Raw genomic sequence first — 21191 nt, 5'->3', positions numbered from 1 at the left:
TAGCTTTGAGCGAACAATTATTTGTTTCAATTGAGACACTTTGTAAATTCAGTATGTGTTAATTTGGTATTGAAAAATCTGGAATCAGTATGATAATCATGTTATGTGTAAATTGAATCTTACGAAAGGTATCAGATTCTTGTAACATAGCAATGTAAGAAAGAATTTAAAGCATATTTTCATCAAGCTATTATTGCATAAGCATCTTTTAATACATAAACAAAGCTAATCGATTTTTCAGGTTAACACCATCAGATTAATATTGCTCACTGTACAATTTATCCATTCGATCAAATTGATTCTTTCTCTATTGCCGATGGAATGAACACACCTATATATTATAAACCGTATTTTGATTTGTTTTAAAGGGCAATAATTTGCGTGTTCTCTGATTGCCCTCTTTCAGTGTATCCTCATTGTGTTTTGTCCATTCTGAAAATTTATCAGTGGTTCCTCATCAAGTTAATGTATATCTTTAGCATGTAAACTCCTTTAATTTGCATTGTTACTATCAGCTCTATCAAGCTAGATATAATCTATAGGGAGCACAAGGTCTTTTGAAGTAGTAATAGGTGACCAATGTAACATACATGATCTTTTTTATAGCATTAGTATATAAGTGCGACTGTTTATGGAGGACTATGAGATTTCTGAATGAAATCACTTGGCTTTCAATTATGTGTACTTATTTGTGCTTTTGCTTTTGATTGATTCATCATTAGAAAATGGCCAGTACGTGTGGTACTAAAGACACTAGTTTATTTTATAACCAACATTATAATGCACAACATTAACATAAGGGCTACAAGAACATAATCAGCATCTAAATATAAATTAAATACACTCCTAATTGCCAAACGTCCATAAATGTGGTTTCTATATTTGTCTTACATCTTTTATTGGCATTCAACATCATAACAATGGTCTCTAAATTTGTATTGCATTTTTTACTGGTGTCTTCTTTAGTGGATTTAATTCTGTGTTGTTCTTCTTTATGGGGTTGGTCCCTCTAGCTGAATCCCTTATGCTGTTGTGCATTCCTTCGAAATCATTTAGTTCATTTACCATAGGGCCACATATAGTAGTAGTGCACGATAGTTTGCTTGCAAACATAGGGGTTATTTTGCCAAATAGTTTTGACTATGGCTGGGATTTCATAGAGACAGGATGTATTTTCTATCAAATTTATGCTCTGCAAACTGTGGCTAATTCTTCTTTGGGCTTACTCTAGAGTATCTATATATAAGATGTCACTTAGGGATACAAATATATATTTTTTTCACCACCACATTTTACACGAATAAATCTTAGAACCAGGGTCTAGCTTTTTTTTACCTCCCTCAGCCCAAGAGCTGTTTTATTTGTTTGTTTAGATTATTCCCTAGTCATGAGTAAATTAGTGATATCTCTAATGTAGTTGAGCATGGTAAAAGCTGATAATTTGTGTGAAAAGTTACCAAATATGACAACATTGGATAATTTCTGCGTGTTCCAATAATAAAAAACCATTAGAGAAGACGTCTGTCGAAACATCATTGTCAGTCTCTTTTATGATTATGTTGTATGTAAAGGACAATTCGACTTCTTTGTGAACCAAAGTATTGGGGTTGATATGATCCAACCGTCCAGTAACAATGTAGTAACTCTTATTTGGCTTCAAGAAGTCCTACCATGTTTCGATATGCTTATTCAATAGTGTTTCTTGAAACTTGGTCCTCTAGCATTGATGTAAGCGACGGGTGATGTCACTAGTAAACTAATGATAGTATTAGCTAAGTAAAAGTGTCAATGATGTTACCTCTTCATCAACTAATATTATTGTTCAGAAAGTGCCTTCATACCTTTAATTCTTGTAAGTTAGTATTGAACCCCATCTAGTACTAATACTCTCATCATCCAACTGATGAGTGTTTGGGTAACTTGTTAATTGGTAAACTCTTTTTTGATAGTTTAATTTCAGTCGACATGTGTGGTGAATCTAGATGGTTAGAGATACATAGGAAAAATGGTTATAGTTGCTAATTCCGGGCGATTTTGAGAGTTAGCAAAAGCAAGAGGACACAAAAAGTAGATTAGAGCAAATTTTTAACATCCAAAACATGGCATTGCTTGCTTTTTTTTAAAAATAAAATTATGGCAGAAGCAGCTATAAATATAAGTTAGGCGAACGATATACATGCATAAAATATGGTAGAATAGGTTGGGCCCTTCTTGAATTCCTACATACAAATAATAGTTAGTGTATTTATTGGCTGAAGGAGAATGCCCTGTACATATTTATTTTTCCAACAAAAGCTTCTGGTGGGATTTGTGTTAGGATTTTCTTTTTAGAATGGATTTAGTTTGGAGGGTGATATAGCAATGTAAATACGATGATGTCAAAGTGGAAACAAATTAAGGAAAACAAAGAAGAAGAGTTGTGGATTTCGTGGTGCACGATTTCAATCAGATTGGCTTATAAATTGAAGCGTAGAAAGCTTTGAGAGAAAATATATCAATAAAGTAATGGAACTTTGAGCGAAAATATGTAAATAGATTAGCAAAACTTTGAGCGAAAATATATTAATCAAGTGATGGAACTTTGAGCGAAAAGATATCAATTCTATATAAAAGGAGCAATAAACCGATAGGATGGAACTTATTTTTTTAAAAATATTAAATTTAGTAGATCACATCCAATATATTATGGAACCAAAATAAAGATCTTGCAAGGCCAGCCCCAGTGCCAAAAGGCTAAAAATTGTGCAACCATAGGCTCAAGCAAGTTAAAATTGGCTTTTTTCCTCTTGCACACTCTTGCTTTTTTTCCAACTTTTCTGAACATCTTGGAGAGATTTCCTCAGCTCGCCAATCTGTTTGGTGAGTTACCAAACTTTATTTTCTCCCATCAGCTTCTTCCTTTTTCCTTCCAACTTCTTTGAATCTTTCGGCGAGAGAAGTCAACTCGCCTAACCAACTTGGCGGGTCGCCAAGGACCTCTTCACCTCATAGACTTTCCTTGCCTTCTGAGCATATTTTTTTCAGAATATTTTGGCGAGAACTTGGGGCCTTAGGCGAGTCACCTAACCCTCTAGGTGAGTCACCAAGTTCAATTGGCAAGCCTCAACATTGACTTTTCTCAGTTTTCCTCTTCAATCTCATATTCTGACTTTTTAACTTTTGGGGCCTCACATAAGTGTAACACAGACTCAAAATAAAACTATTTTTTTGCATTTTCCTTAAGAAAGTTGCTCTCAATCTATCATAGGTAAATGTCAACCCGGTTTGAGAAAAAAAAGTTGCTCTTTAGAAAATAAGTATGGTATAAAGAAAACACTTGGAGTTTATTCGACTAACTACTATAAAATAAGGCAAGAAACACCCCCACCCCCAGCTAAATAAAAAGGCAATGTACACAGTGCGCAAGATGTAGGTAAATAAATACAAGTGGAGAAGGGATTCTTTGAATCGTAGAGGCTTATCAGAATGGCCCAAAGATGGAAAGTGAGATTTTGCAAATTTAGGATCTATGCACAGATGTTGAGAATGCGTGAGATAAAATGGGACTTGCGACTTCATCTGAGATGCAGTTGCTTGAGACAAATGGTGAGAGATATAGGGATATGTTTCCCTTCTATGGTGGATATGCGTTACATAGGATGGTAATTGCATACGCATACAAAATGCAAGTATAGTAGGTAAAGTTCATAAAGGAGGCTGTAGTGATCTCGTTTAGACACGTATTGGATATACATACAACAAGATAGTGCATGCATTTTGTATGCTCAATGCAGTTTTATCACAACCAAAACTAGGGCCCAGCCATGCCACGACGATTAAAACTCCTGAAGAAATCCCAATCAAGCCTCTTAGCATATCATAAGCATGCATAAGGTAAATGTCACAACCCAAACTAGGGCCAAGCCGCGACATGTCGATCGGGATGTGAGGGACCCCAACCAAGACATCTTAGTATTAATTACATTCATAAGGTAAAGAATATGATAATAATATATAAGAGGAAGTATCAACTTAAGGGATTGGGACTAAGGGAAGTCAACTCAAGAGATGTCCCATACAAACTAAATTATAACATCATCTAAACATGCTTGTAGTCTAGTCTTTGATGGGGGCTTAGGAAAAGCTCCTATCTCACCCTAACAAATGAAGAAAGTTATGTAAACAACAAGAGTAAAAGTCATATCCTCTATAGAATAAGGACTCACAAACTCTTTAAGAATCTAGAGCAACTCTAGCCATGAATAGGATGGTCGTGAGTGTCATCCATCCCTACAATATGACACAATGTAAGCAAAATATGCTTTAGTATGTTTGAATGTATTATGTGAGGTATACATAAACAAGTAAAGGAACGTAAACAATATACCATGAGATGCATGGACAATCATGAAAAGCTTAAAAGATTTGAAAACATATGAAACTCATGGTCAATGCATATCATAAAACTTCATCATGAACTCATAACTTGACATTCAATTTATGTGGGATAAGATCCTTTATCCGACATGTAAGACCATGCGAGCTATTACATGGAATCCGATAAAACTCTTATCGAGAAGGGGGAGGCTACCTTACCAGGATATACTCCGTCATGGTACTCATCTCAACTCAATTAAACTTTTCTATATGTGGATCCACTAGATAGGAAATGAAGGAAACCTACTCGGTCTACATAGTTTGGGACTTTAGGTTACTATTAGAATTACCTTGGGTAACTAACTATGTTACCAGACCGAACCCAAACTAGAAGCCCTATCAGTGCTTAGTCAATATCCTAATGGAAAACTCATAAAACATGATCATGACATAATAGATAAAGATAGTAACTGCCTATAAATCCATTTTTACAAAACATTAGGAATAGCTCATTAACTTAGTTATTCATAAGAATCCAAACCTTCGGTGAGACTTGTACTTATCACCATCTTTAACATGATTGTGTGAGAATTGAACTTATCACACCATAATAACTTCTTTGATCTTAATTTTGATCATCATAACTTTCATCATAAACTCATAATCTCAACTTTAAATCATAGAAACTTTCATTAAACATCATTAAACTCATGATCAACTTATAAAATCATCTTTAACTTTCATAATCATAACTTGAAAGTAGCTTTATGCATGGGCATTCATACTTCAACTTAAAATTATGTAATTCATATGAAAACATGCATATAATGATCCTTTATAACATCTAAAAGTGGAATTAAATCAGTCCAATACAATTCATCAAAACTAAGGTTCATATTCAATTGAAATTGAATAAAAACGTGAGAAAATATTGGTATTCCTTGGGTGAAATAAACCCCTGGATCAATCCTCACATACCTTGAGTGTTTTCACTAAGACTTGAGGAAGAAACCTTGTATAAATATGGAAACCCTAGCTTGAGCTTAAAGAGAAACCATTGAGAGAATTGAGTTCCTTGCCTTAGTGAAATTTTAGAAGAATGTCTTTTGAATGAGGGAATTTCAAAAAATTAGGTAGATATAAGTGTCTAGGTTCATTGAACCAAACATGGGAAAAGACACAATTTCCTTTTATTAAAGTTGAACTTTCGACCCTATGGATTGACTCTACGAGTTGGTGAAAAGAGGATGAGTTTTCATGTCGACTCATCTTATTGGTCTAAGAAGAAGTCTGATTTTGAAGTCTCTGAAGTTTACTAATGGGTCGTGTCTATGACTCATAAACTTATCTATGAGTCTTAACATGGACTCGTCCTGCAGGTCTTGAATCCTGTAGATTTGAGACCCTCAGGACTTTGGTTATGAGTCTTTTTCTATGACTTGTAATAATTTCTACGAGTCATCCTATCAAGTCGCAGACTTGACTTTGAGGGACCTCTAAAACATGGCCTCTGATGTTGGGTTACGACTGGTTATTATGATCCATAGACATGCCTACAACTCATCTTGTTGAGTTGTAGGGTGTCACCTAAGGTTGGTTCTAAACAAACCCTTGGGACTCACTCTATGACTCACTTCTACGAGTTATAGAAGTCCCTACGAGTCATAAAAGTACTTGTAAACATGAGTCATTTAGAATGTTTTGAGAATTTTCTCCTTGGTTTCAACTTTTCGACTTCTGGGTTCTTATAATATCTCCCCTTTGGGAACATTCTTCCTCAGAGGAGATTAACTTATCATAGGAAGGACATAGAAAGAGGACTAGCAACCCAACATAAACATAATGACACCTTAAAATGCATGGAGCATGAAAACTTCAACTTAAAATAAAATTATGAACATGCATGCATATGAATGACAAGGAGGAACTGAATACATAAGAGTTCGATTAACTTTGAATAAGAACAACTTACTACTTTAGGCTTGAGTAGAGGGAAATTGGTACGGTGTACTCAATGATGTAGGCTCCCTCGAAGGGTCATCACCTTTAGCAGGAATAAGTATGCTAGGAAGGACCTCATACACAGTCCCAATTGGAGCTGAGATTGCAATAGTCTCAAAGGGAGGGACTCACTAGCCGAAGCTCTAACTCTCGTAGCCTCTCGAGCTATTATCTCTCTAGGAATTCTTTTCGGGAAGTGCGCTTAGACATCTTCTTAGCTTTCCTCTCCACTCTCCTTATTTTTTTTGCCTCATCTGCAGAATCATCTCTCTCTTACTACTTCTTGCCCTTATCCTTTTTATCGAGCTTGGGGGCCAAAATAGAGCTCCACACTCCATCTAGCTGCACAGGTGAAGGCTATGCCAATAACAGTTGTAGCAAGGTATCTGTAACACTAGCAAAAACAATAGAGGATGACTTTTTTTCTAATTTCCTCATAATCTCTCATAATTTAGCCAGCTCTGTCCGTAAGGAGACAGTCTCCTCATCACCTAGATGACCATTTTGAGTAGTTATATTATCCTCAAAGCCTTCAATATGGCCTTGTATCAGTGTAACTCCTACCTGAGCTCGATGTGAATCTGAGTTGCCTCCTACTGTATCTACATCTGGACCACCCTAGGTAGCCGCTCAATCACTTGGTCTACTAATGCCCATATCTGCCATTGATCCTTCACCAATAGCTCAAAGAGTGCATAAAGGACAATGATCATCATACCTGAAGTTCCTAGCTTGGATAGGGTAGGCCTAGTGTCAGTCTTGGGCTACTCTACGACATACTCCATTGGAGGTCATGAAGTCTCACCCTCTAAATATAGAGGAGGAGGTGGTGGTCTTGTGGGCACAATTACTATCCCAATAGGTCGTCCTTGTTTTGTCTTGTACAGTGGGTTGTGCAAATCTTTTATCAGTGTCACATTTATGGACTTCGTCGCTATGAAGCCTTTGTCAAAGTGGCGATTTACTAAGGTAACCACAAACTCACATAACCTCCTAATCAAACATGGGAATGGAAGGCCAGCAAGCTTATTAAAAGCACGATCCTGAATTTTGGCTACAATTTGCCAACCACTATGCAGTCCAAAACGAGCTATAATATAGGTTACTAGTGACACCTATGTGGGGTGGAGGGTGTTGTCCTTTCCGTCGGTCAGAGACGAGCACGAATAGTGGCCCACCAAAACTAAGTTGGGAAAGTGAAGGAAGCCTTAGTAATCGATGCCTGGGATTAGTGACCTATGACACATTTTCACCCTCGATAGCAATAGGCTCGACAGTCCAACCCATGATCTATTTTTGCACCTTAGGATCACTCATTTGCCTCTCATCACTAACCTCATGGTATCAGTGCTCATAGAAAGACCCATTCAAACATCAATCAAGAATTCTCGACCATATAAGAATCAGGTGATTATAGCTTTGAAGATATCTACTACCTTTCCATAAACCATGATTACATTCAGTGGGGGTGACTTCAATAATACGGCCCTATTTTTTTTCCTAAAGTCTCCTTGGGCATAATATTCATCATTGTGGCTGCATAAGTAGAATAGAACTCCCGAACTAGATTCTTACCGTAGTACCATGGGTTCGCCGTTATCCACTCAAAAGGATGCTTGAAGAAGAGATCTTTGAGCTTAGGCAGGGAAGACAAGTTATCAATGACCACCGAGACCTCTGGCACAATGGCTCGCTTACCCAAGTCTTTGGACCCTTTAGTTAGGCTGTTTGCAAAGATATTATGCTGACTCAGAACAAGCCACCTATTTCTTAGAAAATCAATAACTGTGCAGGGTGCAATTGGGTTACTTTATTTTTCATGGGTAAATCTCTCTATAGGATCCAGTCCGTCATCCTCATCACCAGATGCATTACCCTCCTTACTGGATTATGCATCATACCATTAACCTCATTGGTCGAGCCGGCTGCCTCCTCTTTAGAATAGAAGGGTGTGGCCTCAACCTTGGTAGCTGCTTTCAATCTAGTCATGGGAAAAGCATGAGGAGAGATAGTGGTGTCTACTTGTACCTCAGACCCACTAGATGCATTGCTTCCCGACTCATGCTCTAATTCATGCTATGATTCTTTGATGACATGGATTGGAAACATTCTTGGTCGTGCCATGGTACCTATCAAAAGCAACAAATAGTTAGTAATTTAGCAAGATGATGCAACAGAATTAAACGGGTACTTAGACTTCCCTATATTACATACAAGCATAATGATAATTCTTAAGAAATGACATCACTCAATCTATCATAGGGAGATTGCAAGCGGAGACTAAAATAAAAACTATTTTTGTGTCTTTCAGATTCTCAAAAAATTATCAAACCCTTTAGTTAGGCTGTTTGCAAAGATATTGTGCTGACTCAGAACAAGCCACCTATTTCTTAGAAAATCAATAACTGTGCAGGGTGCAATTGGGTCACTTTATTTTTCATGGGTAAATCTCTCTATAGGATCTAGTCCATCATCCTCATCACCAGTTGCATTACCCTCCTTACTGGATTATGCATCATACCATTTACCTTATTGGTCGAGCCGGCTGCCTCCTCTTTAAAATAGGAGGGTGTGGCCTCAACCTTGGTAGCTGCTTTCAATCTAGTCATGGGAAAAGCATGAGGAGAGATAGTGGTGTCTACTTGTACCTCAGACCCACTAGATGCATTGCTTCCCGACTCATGCTCTAATTCATGCTATGATTCTTTGATGACATGGATTGGAAACATTCTTGGTCGTGCCATGGTACCTATCGAAAGCAAAAAATGGTTAGTAATTTAGCAAGATGATGCAACGGATTTAAATGGGTACTTAGACTTCCCTATATTACATACAAGCATAACGATAATTCTTAAGAAATGACATCACTCAATCTATCATAAGGAGATTGCAAGCGGAGACTAAAATAAAAACTATTTTTGTGTCTTTCAGATTCTCAAAAAATTATCAAACCCTTTAGTTAGGCTGTTTGCAAAGATATTGTGCTGACTCAGAACAAGCCACCTATTTCTTAGAAAATCAATAACTGTGCAGGGTGCAATTGGGTCACTTTATTTTTCATGGGTAAATCTCTCTATAGGATCCAGTCCGTCATCCTCATCACCAGTTGCATTACCATGCATCATACCATTTACCTCATTGGTCGAGCCGGCTGCCTCCTCTTTAGAATAGGAGGGTGTGGCCTCAACCTTGGTAGCTGCTTTCAATCTAGTCATGGGAAAAGCATGAGGAGAGATAGTGGTGTCTACTTGTACCTCAGACCCACTAGATGCATTGCTTCCCGACTCATGCTCTAATTCATGCTATGATTCTTTGATGACATGGATTGGAAACATTCTTGGTCGTGCCATGGTACCTATCAAAAGCAACAAATGGTTAGTAATTTAGCAAGATGATGCAACGGATTTAAACGGGTACTTAGACTTCCCTATATTACATACAAGCATAACGATAATTCTTAAGAAATGACATCACTCAATCTATCATAGGGAGATTGCAAGCGGAGACTAAAATAAAAACTATTTTTGTGTCTTTCAGATTCTCAAAAAATTATCAAAAAGTGTGTGAGTACAGTGGACATTCACGGGCCGTGAAGGCTTCTGTAGTGCCTTCCAGAACCCAGGTCTCAGGTGTTCCTTTTCTAAGTGTTTGGACCACAGAACAACACCAAGGCCCATGATGAACTTCACGATCTGTGATGTCTTCAGTGATCCTACAGTTGGAATATTTTCAGTTAGGAGGACAATGGGCCTCCACCACTAATTGTGAGGTGCAATACATTCCATACTGAAGGTCATCATCCCTGATTGCCCAGTCTTGCCAGTGTTCGAACAACTTTCCAATCCCAATGCAATATTTACAACATTGTAATCCCATTCAACCATTTGAAACATACAAAACAACAAGCATAGATTCATGTTTAAACAATTAGACGTATGCATCAATTTTAATTTTGCACTACTAATATCTAAATATGAATCACCTTATCCCCACATACAATGCACATACATATACACTCTAAATTTAAATATATCCCAGTAATTATGCACACATAATATTAACTATGATACAACTCTCATTTTGCATCGACATAAGGAATTAAAAAGAGAAACTTACTAAATTCATTCAATGTATGCTTTACACCATTGATTTTCATATTTCCAGGCACTAGGACACTCAAGTTCCCATATAAATCACTATTTGCAACTTAAATCAATGGGAGTTGGAAGGGTTTTCATGACAAGGGATTGGAAGGGTGTTCTTTGTGTTGGTTCATAGTGGGGAAATTAGAAGTGGCCCAAATTTGGGTTCAAATGGGTAATAAACCAAAATCCCTAATTAGTTTGTACCTAGGTCAAAATCGGGTCGACTAAAATTAATTAGCCAACTGGGCTTCACAACTCATGGTGGATACTCGTGAAGAGCACCACAGAGTGTACTCCCCTTTTGTGACATGAGAATTAGAAAAAAAGAAGGTGGTCTTGCAAGGGCTGCATAGAGAAAAAAATGGTTCATGACGTTAATCACGGACCATAATCCCTATCGTAGTGATAGACTCAGACAAAAGGTGAGGGACCTTACTTGGGATTCATGGAAGGCAACATAAACCGTAAAGTTCATCATGGACTATAATCCCTCCCGTAATATTGGATTTCCTTAAGATAGTGATCATCACGCCACTCCACCATGGGACGTGGTGCCCTATACAGTCCGTATTTGTTTCGCTCCTGTATCTTCCCAAAAGAAAAAAGATCTCTGAGAGTTGTTTCCTGTGTTGGGGAATCTTGGCCTCTTTTTAATATTTTTCTCCTCCTTTGAGACCCTGCACTCACTGAACAAGTATGACACTATAAAAACATCAAATAACAGAATTTAGCCTATCTAAAACCAATACAACCCTTGGGGTTCCTCCCAAGCAATTCTTGATTTAACGTCACAGCATGACGCGGGTCAATCCACTACTCAGACTTTGTGAAGCTTTTCCATATGGGTTGCCTCTTATGCAACGCCTGATTTGACATTATGGCACGATGCAGGTTCCTTCACTACTCATAATTCATCAAGTTGGAGCTTTTCAACAACTTTTACTTCGTCAGGAGATCCCAAGGACCATTTCACCCGTTGTCCATTCACTTTGAACCTATGACCATATTGAGCTTCAATTTCAATTGCTCCATGAGAAAATACCTGTGTGATGGATAAAGGTCCAGACTACTTTGACCGTAGCTTGCCTGGAAACAACCTAAGATGGGAATTAAATAACAACACTTTGTCCCCAATGCTGAATTTTCGCTGCTCAACATGCCTTTCATGATATAGTTTCATTCGCTCTTTGTATAAAGAAGCACTCTCATATGCACGCAAGCAAAACTCATCCATCTCATTGATTTGACCTAGCCTCATATGTACATCTTTACTCCAATTCAAGTTTAACTTTTTCAAGGCCCACAACGCCTTATGTTCCAGCTCCACAGGCAAATGACATGCCTTTACAAAAACTAACTGGTATGCGGACATATCAATAGGTGTTTTTAAAGTTGCCCGGTATGCCCAAAGAGCATCATCTAGCTTCTTCGCCCAAGCAGTCTTGTTAGCATTCACAGACTTGTCTAGAATAATTTTGATTTTGCAGTTTGACACCTCAACCTGCCCACTAGACTAGGGATGATATGGAGTAGCTACCTTATGTTGTCGTACATTGTATTTCACCAGTAGAGTCCAAAAATCTTATTGTAAAAATAGGAACCCCCATCACTGATGATAGCCCTAGGAGTCCCAAACCTGGAAACGATGTTTCTTTATAGAAAACCAATAATTCTCTTACTCTCATTATCTAGTAGGGAGACAGATTCCACTCTTTTTGAGACATAACCAACTGCCACAAGAATGTACTTCATCCCTTATGACCTCACGAATGGCCCCATAAAAGCGATGCCCCATTGATCAAACAACTCTACCTCCAGGATTAGTATCATAGGTAGCTTTTAATACCTAGATATGTTCCCATGCCTTTGGCATGAGTCACAAATCTTCACCAAGTAATCTGCATCTTTGTAGATAATAGGCCAGTAGTATCCACATTGCAGTATCTTTTGGGCTGTATGACTCCCACTATGGTGTTCACCTACCTATTATGAGTGATAGGCCTTCAAAATGCTTAACATTTCTACTTTTTGCAATACACCTCTTGATGACATTATCAGCGCACATCCTGAATAAGTATGGCTCATCCCAGAATTACCTGTTAATATCATGTAAAATCTTCTTTCTTTATTGGAAAGTAAGGTCTTTATGCATAAGATCACTAACGAGATAGTTATAATCACCAAACCAAGGAATGAGATCAAGAGTGGCAGCCAAAACCTATTCATCGGGGAAGGAATCGTCAATGTCAAGCTCGTTCTTACCTCTATTTTCATTAACCAGCCTGGAAAAATGGTCAACTATCTGATTTTCACTGCCTTTACGGTCTTTCACTTCAAAATCAAATTCCTTGAGCAACAACACCCATTTGATTAAGCTTAGCATCCTTTTTGTCATCAAATATCTAAAGGCTGTATGGTCAGTGTGCATTATCACCTTGCTACCCAAAAGGTAAGCTCTAAATTTTTTAATGCATACACTACTGTTAATGGTTTAGGCTCAGTCAAGGTGTAATTCTTCTGGGCTGCATTTAGGGCCTTGCTAGCATACTATACGGAATGAAAGATCTTGTTGCACTTTTGCCCGAATACAACCCCTAAAGCAACACTACTAGAATCACATATGATCTCAAATGGATAGACCAATTTGGTGAAACAATCACCAATGCTAAAATCTACTTATCCTTCAACCACTCCAATGCTTTCACACATGCCTCATCGAAATTGTAACATCCCCTAAAAATATTGTATATGATGTTCCAATTCTGGATGAAAATAATACAACTTCTATATTTTGGCATAACCTTTCATAGGATCGTCCAAATTAGGTGATTTAAATTTTTAAATAACCCCAACATCATTACCTATAACTTTTCTGAAGATCATATTTTAAGATTCAGAGGTTAAGTAGGTCAAATAAATTAATTATTGTAAGATAGGGTGCTGTGATAAAATGAGTATTTGTAGAAGAAAAATCATATCTCACTGTAGGATGCTCCAAATCGGTTAATTCCTGAATGACATAAAATTATACTTCTAGATCAACAATTCATATGAAGATACCAAATCCTAATGAGGAAGTTATCTTATTCAAATGTAGCTCCAAAAAAGGGTATTCCGTTAAAAAACAATTCATCTCACCAACCATGGAAAGATCTAGATATATTTGACATCACTCATGACATCAATAGTCCTCCATTTGACATCATCCATGACATCACAATCTTCCATTAAGTTTTTAATTTTTTTATAATTATTTTAATTATTGTTAGGTCCCTCTTTCACACCTATAAATACCCACCTTAATTCATCATTTTGTTCATCAACATTTTTCAAGCAACTCTTCTCTCTATACACTTCTTTACTCATTCTCAAAATATAGTTTTAGTTCTTAGTAGTGTATAAATACCACTTCGGTGATTAATATACTCCGGATAGTACACAAAACGCTCCGGCAAAGAGAAAAAGCTAGGATTCAAGTGTATTCATTAAGTCCTTTGATTCTAAGTAATGCTTTAGATTCAGGTATGTAAGGCTTCAGTGAGAGTATTTCTTCCACTCTCATATCTAAATTATTTTGATTATATGATAAATTATATTTATATTCTTTAAGCTTTACTCTAAGTTATGTGGGTTCTTATCAATAGGTTCTTCCACCCATGTAGTCTAAAACCTCTTTCAATTAAATCTCTTGATTTTAAGTAATTTTTTCTTATAGGTAATTCTTATTTTTACTTAATAGCATGAATCATGGTTAAACTAATGATTATTTGTCTATTTTGATGCAACATAATTTTATATGTCTGAATTAATGATTTGCAAGTAATTTCTCTATTTATCTCTTTAAAGGTTCTTGAAATTCATGGTGTGTTGTTTAAAGCATGGTTTTTAATTAATGGATTTCAAAGTATTTATGTATATTTATTTACATACATGTTTGCAAGTTGAAGTAATTTGAACCCACCTAGTTTTACTATATTTTTAATAAAGTTTGACTTGAAAGTTTTGACTCCAAATGAATGTTTATGAAATCAATATCTATGATCAAAATGGAGTCTTATGAAATTAAAGAATGATGAAATAATTTGAATGATGGATTCTTTATGCAATAAGGACAATTCTTTCATATTTGAATTACTAAATATTTTAATGAGCTATTCTACCGAATATGATGTTTGATTCTCAAGCTATATGCTTTGACTATTTTGAAGTATAAAACTATTCCATGGGATTGACTTAGCACCAAATAGGGCATTGAGGTGGGATTCGGTAAGAGAATCCTAGTAGCAACCCCTTGTCTCATTAACTATGTGCCAACATAGGAGCCCTTGTAGGTTTAGGCTAATGGATCCATGAAAGCCCTTAAAGTTAAAGTTAAAAAAATGAATGAAGTTGACGGAGTTCTACCCGATAAGTAGTCTCCCAGGCCAACGTAGGGGGTTATGTTGGATTCCATGTAATAGCTCGCATGGTCTAAAATATCGATTATGGTCATTTTCCCACAAAATGAATGTTTTAAAGGATATCTATATGATTTATTATGCATGCATTACATTATGTTCCATATTACATAAATGTTTTAATGTTTCCTCAATGTTCATGCATCCTTACATACTTAGTACATTCAAAGTACTAACGCATACTCTTTTGCCTACATAATATCACCATATAGGGACCGGTGATCTTCCTCGTTCTCCTCCACATGACTAGTTGAGATTTCGTTTGAAGACTACTTTTTGTGAGTTCCCATGTTTTGGGAACAATACTCCTTTATATTTCTAGCTTATCATATATTGAGATATTTTATTATGGCATTTCTTCTATTATGATTGAGGGTGAGCTAGGGACTTGTCTTAGCCCCGTTAAATTTAAAAGTTAGAGGTATTGTTGGACATATGTAAGTTGAAGATTTACTATTATGATTTTCGCTTGTTCATTTATCATCATTACCTATGAAAGGATAGAAGAATGCTAAGAGGTTAGTTTGAGGTACTTTCGGGTTCCTCATTTTTAATGTCATGTCTAGGACCTAGGCTTGGGTCATGACAAACTTGGTATCAGAGCCTAAGGTTTTGAATGGTCCTTCGAGTCCAATATACTGCATTGAAAATGTTCTTGTTCATGGTTGTGAAGCACGCCACAATTATGAATAGGAGACTATGAGGCATTTAGGAAAGTTTTTCACTTCTTTCAAATTCATATCGTGCCTTAGAGTATCCTAAGCTTTTCTTTAACGAATGACCCATTTCTTGTTCTCTAGATAATGACTCGTGGAAGAGCAGATCCAATAGCAAGGGTTGATGATGAGGACCAAGCTCCCCCGGTTCCCAATGCCCCACATCATGAGAAAGGGGTAATCCATACCGAGTTTCACAATATCATTACATTGTTTACTCAAGTTGTAGCCAACCAAAGGCATCATGGTGTTCCTCATCCCCTACTGCCAAATCTAGCCTCTAGGATTCGGGATTTCCAAAGGATGAATCTGCCCGAATTTGATAGTTATAAATTAGATAAGGATCCTATGGAGTTCATTGATGAGGTATACTGGATTGTGGCTATCATGGGTGTGCCACAGAATGAGAAGGATAAGCTAGTGTTCTATCAACTTAAAGGAGTGGCTCAGGTGTGGTACGAACAATGGGTTGTTCAAAAGGATGAGGAAATGAGTCCAATAGGATGGGAAGAGTTCAAAGGTGCCTTCCTAGACCGCTTCTTCCCATCAGAGCTAAGGGAGGCCAAAATCCAAGATTTCATCAATCTCCATCAAGGGAGTATGAGCGTGAGGGAATATGCTCTCAAATTCACTAAGTTGTCAAAGTATGCTCCCTTTATAGTCTCTGACCCAAGAGCTAGGATGAGCAAGTTTATTTCCGATGTCTCAATCTTGGTTTCTAAGGAGTGCAAAATGGCCATGTTGATCAAGGAGATGGATATCTCTCGGCTAATGACTTATGTAGAACAAATTGAAGAAGAGAAGATGAGAGAGAGATCAATGGGGTTCAAAAAGGCTAAAGTGGATGGTGGAGAGTTTAACCCTCAAAGGTCCGGTTATGGTAACCATGGCAAAGACCAAGGTGGGCAATGATTTGTGAGAGAAAATTCCACCAATACTCCTCCTTCGAGGTTCAACAAAGACAAGGGTGGTGAACCAATTGTTCCAAGAGAGAATTTGTTGCTCAAACTTTCCCCGCTAGCAAGAAGTGTGGAAGGACTCACAAAAGGGAATGCCTAGCTGACTCCAATTTATGCTTTAAGTATGGCAAGCTAGGCCACCATGCTAAGGATTGTAGAGATGGTGGCGGTAGGCCTCAAGGCCAATTTTCTCATGTTCAACAAGCCTAAGGAGGTGTCCAACGCACTAACCACTTTTAAGCCTTGCATGGGAGACTAGTGGTTGAGGACACACCCAATGTCATTACTGGTATGTTAAAGGTCTTTGCTTTTGATGTGTATGCACTGTTTGTTACTCCATTCTTTGCTAATAGGTTTGATGTGTCACCGAAATGTTATTAGAGCCCTACTTGGTGTCTACTTCCGTGGGTAAATTGGTTATGGATAGAAAGCTCTATAGGGGTAGTCCCGTGTCTATCTTGCATAAAGTTATTCCGTGTGATCTCATTAAGCTTTACATGGTAAACTTCGATATCATTCTTGGGATGGATTGGTTACATGCATTTTATGCTTCTATAGATTGTAGGACTCATCGAGTCAAGTTCCAATTTTCAAATAAGTCCATTATTGAATGGGAGGGTCGTGATTTGGTGGTGAAGGGTAAGTTTATTTCTTATCTTAAGGCCCAAAAAATGATTTCTAAGGGTTGTATTTATCACATTGTGAGGGTTAGGGATGTTGACTCCGAAAGTCCTCCTCTTGAGTAGGTTCCCATAGTCAATCCCGATGTCTTTCCTGATGACTTTCCCGATGACTTTCCTGGTGTCCCTCTCAAAAGGGAAGTTGATTTTGGTATCGATCTCTCCCCGATACCCAACTTATCTCTATTTCTCCTTACCGAATGGCCCCAACAGAATTGAAAGAGTTGAAGGAACAGTTACAGTACTTGTTAGAAAAGGGGTTCATAAGACCAAGTATTTTGCCATGGGGTACTCTCGAGTTATTTATGAGAAAGAAGGATGGGTCGCTTCGAATGTGCATAGAATACCAGTAATTAAATAAGATGACCATTAAAAACAAATACCCACTCCCTAGAATAGATGACTTGTTTGATTAATTACAAGGGACAAGTCACTTCTCCAAGATCGACCTTCGGTCCGGCTATCACCAACTAAGGGTGAGGGAGTGTGACATTCCCAAAATGGCCTTCCGAACAAGGTATGGTCACTTTGAGTTTGTGGTGTTAAGTTTTGGGTTGACGAATGCACCGGTTGTATTCATGGACTTGATGAATAGGGTGTTCAAATCTTACCTTGATAATTTTGTGGTGGTCTTCATTGATGATATTTTGATTTACTCTCGGGGTGAGGAAGAACACAAGAACCATTTGAGAGTTATGCTTCAAACGTTGAGGGATAGACAATTGTTTGCAAAATTTAGTAAGTGTGAATTTGGGTTGAAGGAGGTGATATTTCTTGGTCACGTAGTGTCCGGTGATGGGATCAAAGTTGATCCTAAGAAAACATAGGCAGTCAAGAATTGGCCTAGACCGTTATCTCCTTCAGACATTAGGAGCATCTTGGGTCTAACTAGGTACTATAGAAGGTTCGTCGAAGGTTTTTCTTCCATCTGATCTCCTATGACAAAATTGACCCAAAAGAAAGCCAAATTCATATGGACGGATGAATGTGAGAAGAGTTTCCAGACCATGAAAGATCGACTTACCTCCACTCTTATTTTGACTCTGCTAGAAGGATTAGAAGGGTTTGTAGTTTATTGTGATGCTTCAAAGATTGGTTTAGGTTGTGTCTTAATGCAAAATAGCAAGGTCATAGCCTATGCTTCTAGACAATTAAAGGTGCATGAGCGTAACTACCCTACCCATGACCTTGAATTGGCAACCATTGTTTTTTTTCTGAAGATTTGGAGGCACTACCTCTATGGGGTATATGTGGATGTGTATACCGATCATAAAAGTCTTTAATATGTGTTCACCTAAAAGGACCTTAATCTAAGGCAAATGAGGTGGCTATAACTCCTTAAGGACTATGCTATGAGTGTGCACTATCATCTGTGTAAAGCCAATGTAGTTGCCGATGCACTTAGTAGAGTGTCTATGGGGAGTGTGGTCCATGTGGATGAAGGGAAGAGAGAGTTGGTAAAAGATGTTCATCGGTTGGCTTGATTAGGGGTGAAGTTATGTGGTACTAATGATAGTGGTATGGTTGTTCAAAATAGGTCCGAATCCTGTTTGGTGGTAGATGTTAAAACAAAGAAAGATCTTAACTCGACGTTTATCGAGTTAAAGAAATTGGTAAAGGAAAAAAGATAGAAGTCTTTTCCCAAAGGGGAGATGGGGTGATATACTACCAAGGTCGGCTATGTGTTTCAGATGTTGATGGCCTAAGGAGTTTGATCTTGATTGAGGCTCATAATTCTACATACTCCAATCATCCAGGTTCGACGAAAATATACTGAGACTTAAAAGAGTTCTATTGGTGGGGTGGCATGAAGAAGGACATAGCAAGGTTTGTGTCCGGATGTCCAAATTGCCAATAGGTGAAGGCCGAACATCAAAGGTCGTGTGGCCTAGCCCAAGACATTGAAATCCCTACTTGGACGTGGGAAGATGTGAATATGGATTTTGTAGTGGGTTTGCCTCATACCCAAAAATGTCATGATTTGATTTGGGTCATTGTTGATAGAATGACTAAGTCAGCTTACTTCCTACCAGTTAAGACTTCCTATAGTGCAAAAGACTATACCAAGTTGTATATACGGGAGTTGGTGAGGTTGCATGGTGTACCATTATCCATTATTTCGGATCGTGGTACCCAATTTACTTCTCACTTTTGGAGATCATTTCAAAAGGGCCTCGGTACTAAGGTAAAATTGAGCACCGCCTTCCATCCTCAAACAGATGGGCAAGCCAAAAGGACGATTCAAACACTAGAGGATATGTTAAGGGCTTATGTGTTGGAGTTTAAAGGAAATTGGGATGATTATCTACTGCTCATCGAGTTTGCCTGTAATAATAGTTACCACTCAAGTATTGAGATGGCGTCATTTGAGGTTTTGTATAGGAGAAGATGTAGATCATCTATTGGTTGGTTCGAAGTAGGTGAGATGACCTTGTTGGTCCCCGATTTGGTACTTGATGCTTTAGAGAAGGTGAAGATCATTAGAGAAAGGTTGAATAAGGCTCAAAGTCGTCAAAAGTCCTATTCTGACACTAGAAGAAGGGATCTTGAGTTTAATGTGGACGATTGGGTGTATCTAAAGGTTTCACCCATGAAGGGTGTGGTTCATTTTGGAAAGAAAGGGAAATTGAGCCCTAGGTATGTAGGACCTTATAGAATCGTGAGACGTGTTGGCAAGGTTGCATATGGTTTGGAATTACCATTGGAAATAGCTATGGTTCATCTGGTGTTCCATGTGTCTATGTTGAAAAAATGTGTGGGTGATCCTAGTTCCATTATACATGTGGGAGTAGTGAATATTGAAGAAAACTTGACCTATGACGAAGTTCCTATTGAAATTTTGGACCGGCAAGTTAAGAGATTGAAGAACAAAGAAGTTGCATCTGTTAAAGTCCTTTGGAGGAATCAACAAAGAGAAAGTGCAACATGGGAAGCAGAAGAGGATATGATTAAATGATACCGTTATTTTTTTCTCTCTACCCAAAACTAAGATATTAAGTTATCCTTGCTCAAATACTTGAAATCCTTGCATATCAACTTTTCTTGTCATATGCTTGCAAAATTATGAAATATGATTCGAATGATGTTTTAAATTACACTATTGCATTAATGATGGATTGTTGGTTTACTCTTTTCTCTACTCAACCTAATTCTTTCCTTATTCGAGGATGAATGTTTCCAAGGGGGAGATAATGTAACATCCCCTAAAAATATTGTATATGATGTTCCAATTCTCGATGAAAATAATACAGCTTCTATATTTTGGGCATAACTTTTCGTACGTTGGTCCAAATTAGGTAATTCAAATTTCTGAATAACCCCAACATCATTATCTAAGACAGGGTGCTATGATGAAATGGAGTATTTGTAGAAAAAAAATCATATCTCACTATAGGATGCTCAAATTGGTTAATTCTTGAATGAAATGAAATTATACTTCTAGATCAACAATTTATGTGAGATACCAAATCCTAATGAGGAAGTTATCTTATTCAAACGTAGCTCCGAAAAAGGGTATTCCGTTAAAAGAAAATTCATCTCACCAACCATGGAAAGATCTAGATACATTTGACATCACTCATGACATCAATAGTCCTCCATTTGACATTATCCATGACATCACAATCTTCCATTAAATTTTCAGATTTTTCTTTATAATTATTTTAATTATTGTTAGGTCCCTCTTTCACACCTATAAATACCCACCTTAATTCATCATTTTGTTCATCAACATTTTTCAAGCAACTCTTCTCTCTATACACTTCTTTACTCATTCTCAAAATATAGTTTTAGTTCTTAGTAGTATAGAAATACTACTTTGATGATTAATGTTACACCCCACATTCTTGAACTCGAAAGGTTCCTAAAGCTACTTAAA

General features: G+C 37.4%; 1 protein-coding gene across 1 annotated transcript; it reads right to left on the bottom strand.

Annotated features, from left to right (window-relative positions):
- Window positions 1-11406: 11406 nt before the first annotated feature.
- Window positions 11407-12930, bottom strand: LOC129903697 (uncharacterized). Its single transcript, XM_055979245.1, has 3 exons — window positions 12765-12930; window positions 11626-11966; window positions 11407-11544 (listed from the first exon to the last, which is right to left on the bottom strand). Exons 1-3 carry the CDS (start codon window positions 12928-12930, stop codon window positions 11407-11409), a joined length of 645 nt encoding a protein of 214 aa, XP_055835220.1.
- Window positions 12931-21191: the final 8261 nt, after the last annotated feature.

This window comes from Solanum dulcamara, chromosome 9 (assembly GCF_947179165.1).
Source record: "Solanum dulcamara chromosome 9, daSolDulc1.2, whole genome shotgun sequence".
NCBI classification, from domain to species: Eukaryota; Viridiplantae; Streptophyta; class Magnoliopsida; order Solanales; family Solanaceae; genus Solanum; species Solanum dulcamara.
Note: the sequence above shows the minus strand (reverse complement) of the source record. Positions and strands in the feature narration are given on the sequence as shown.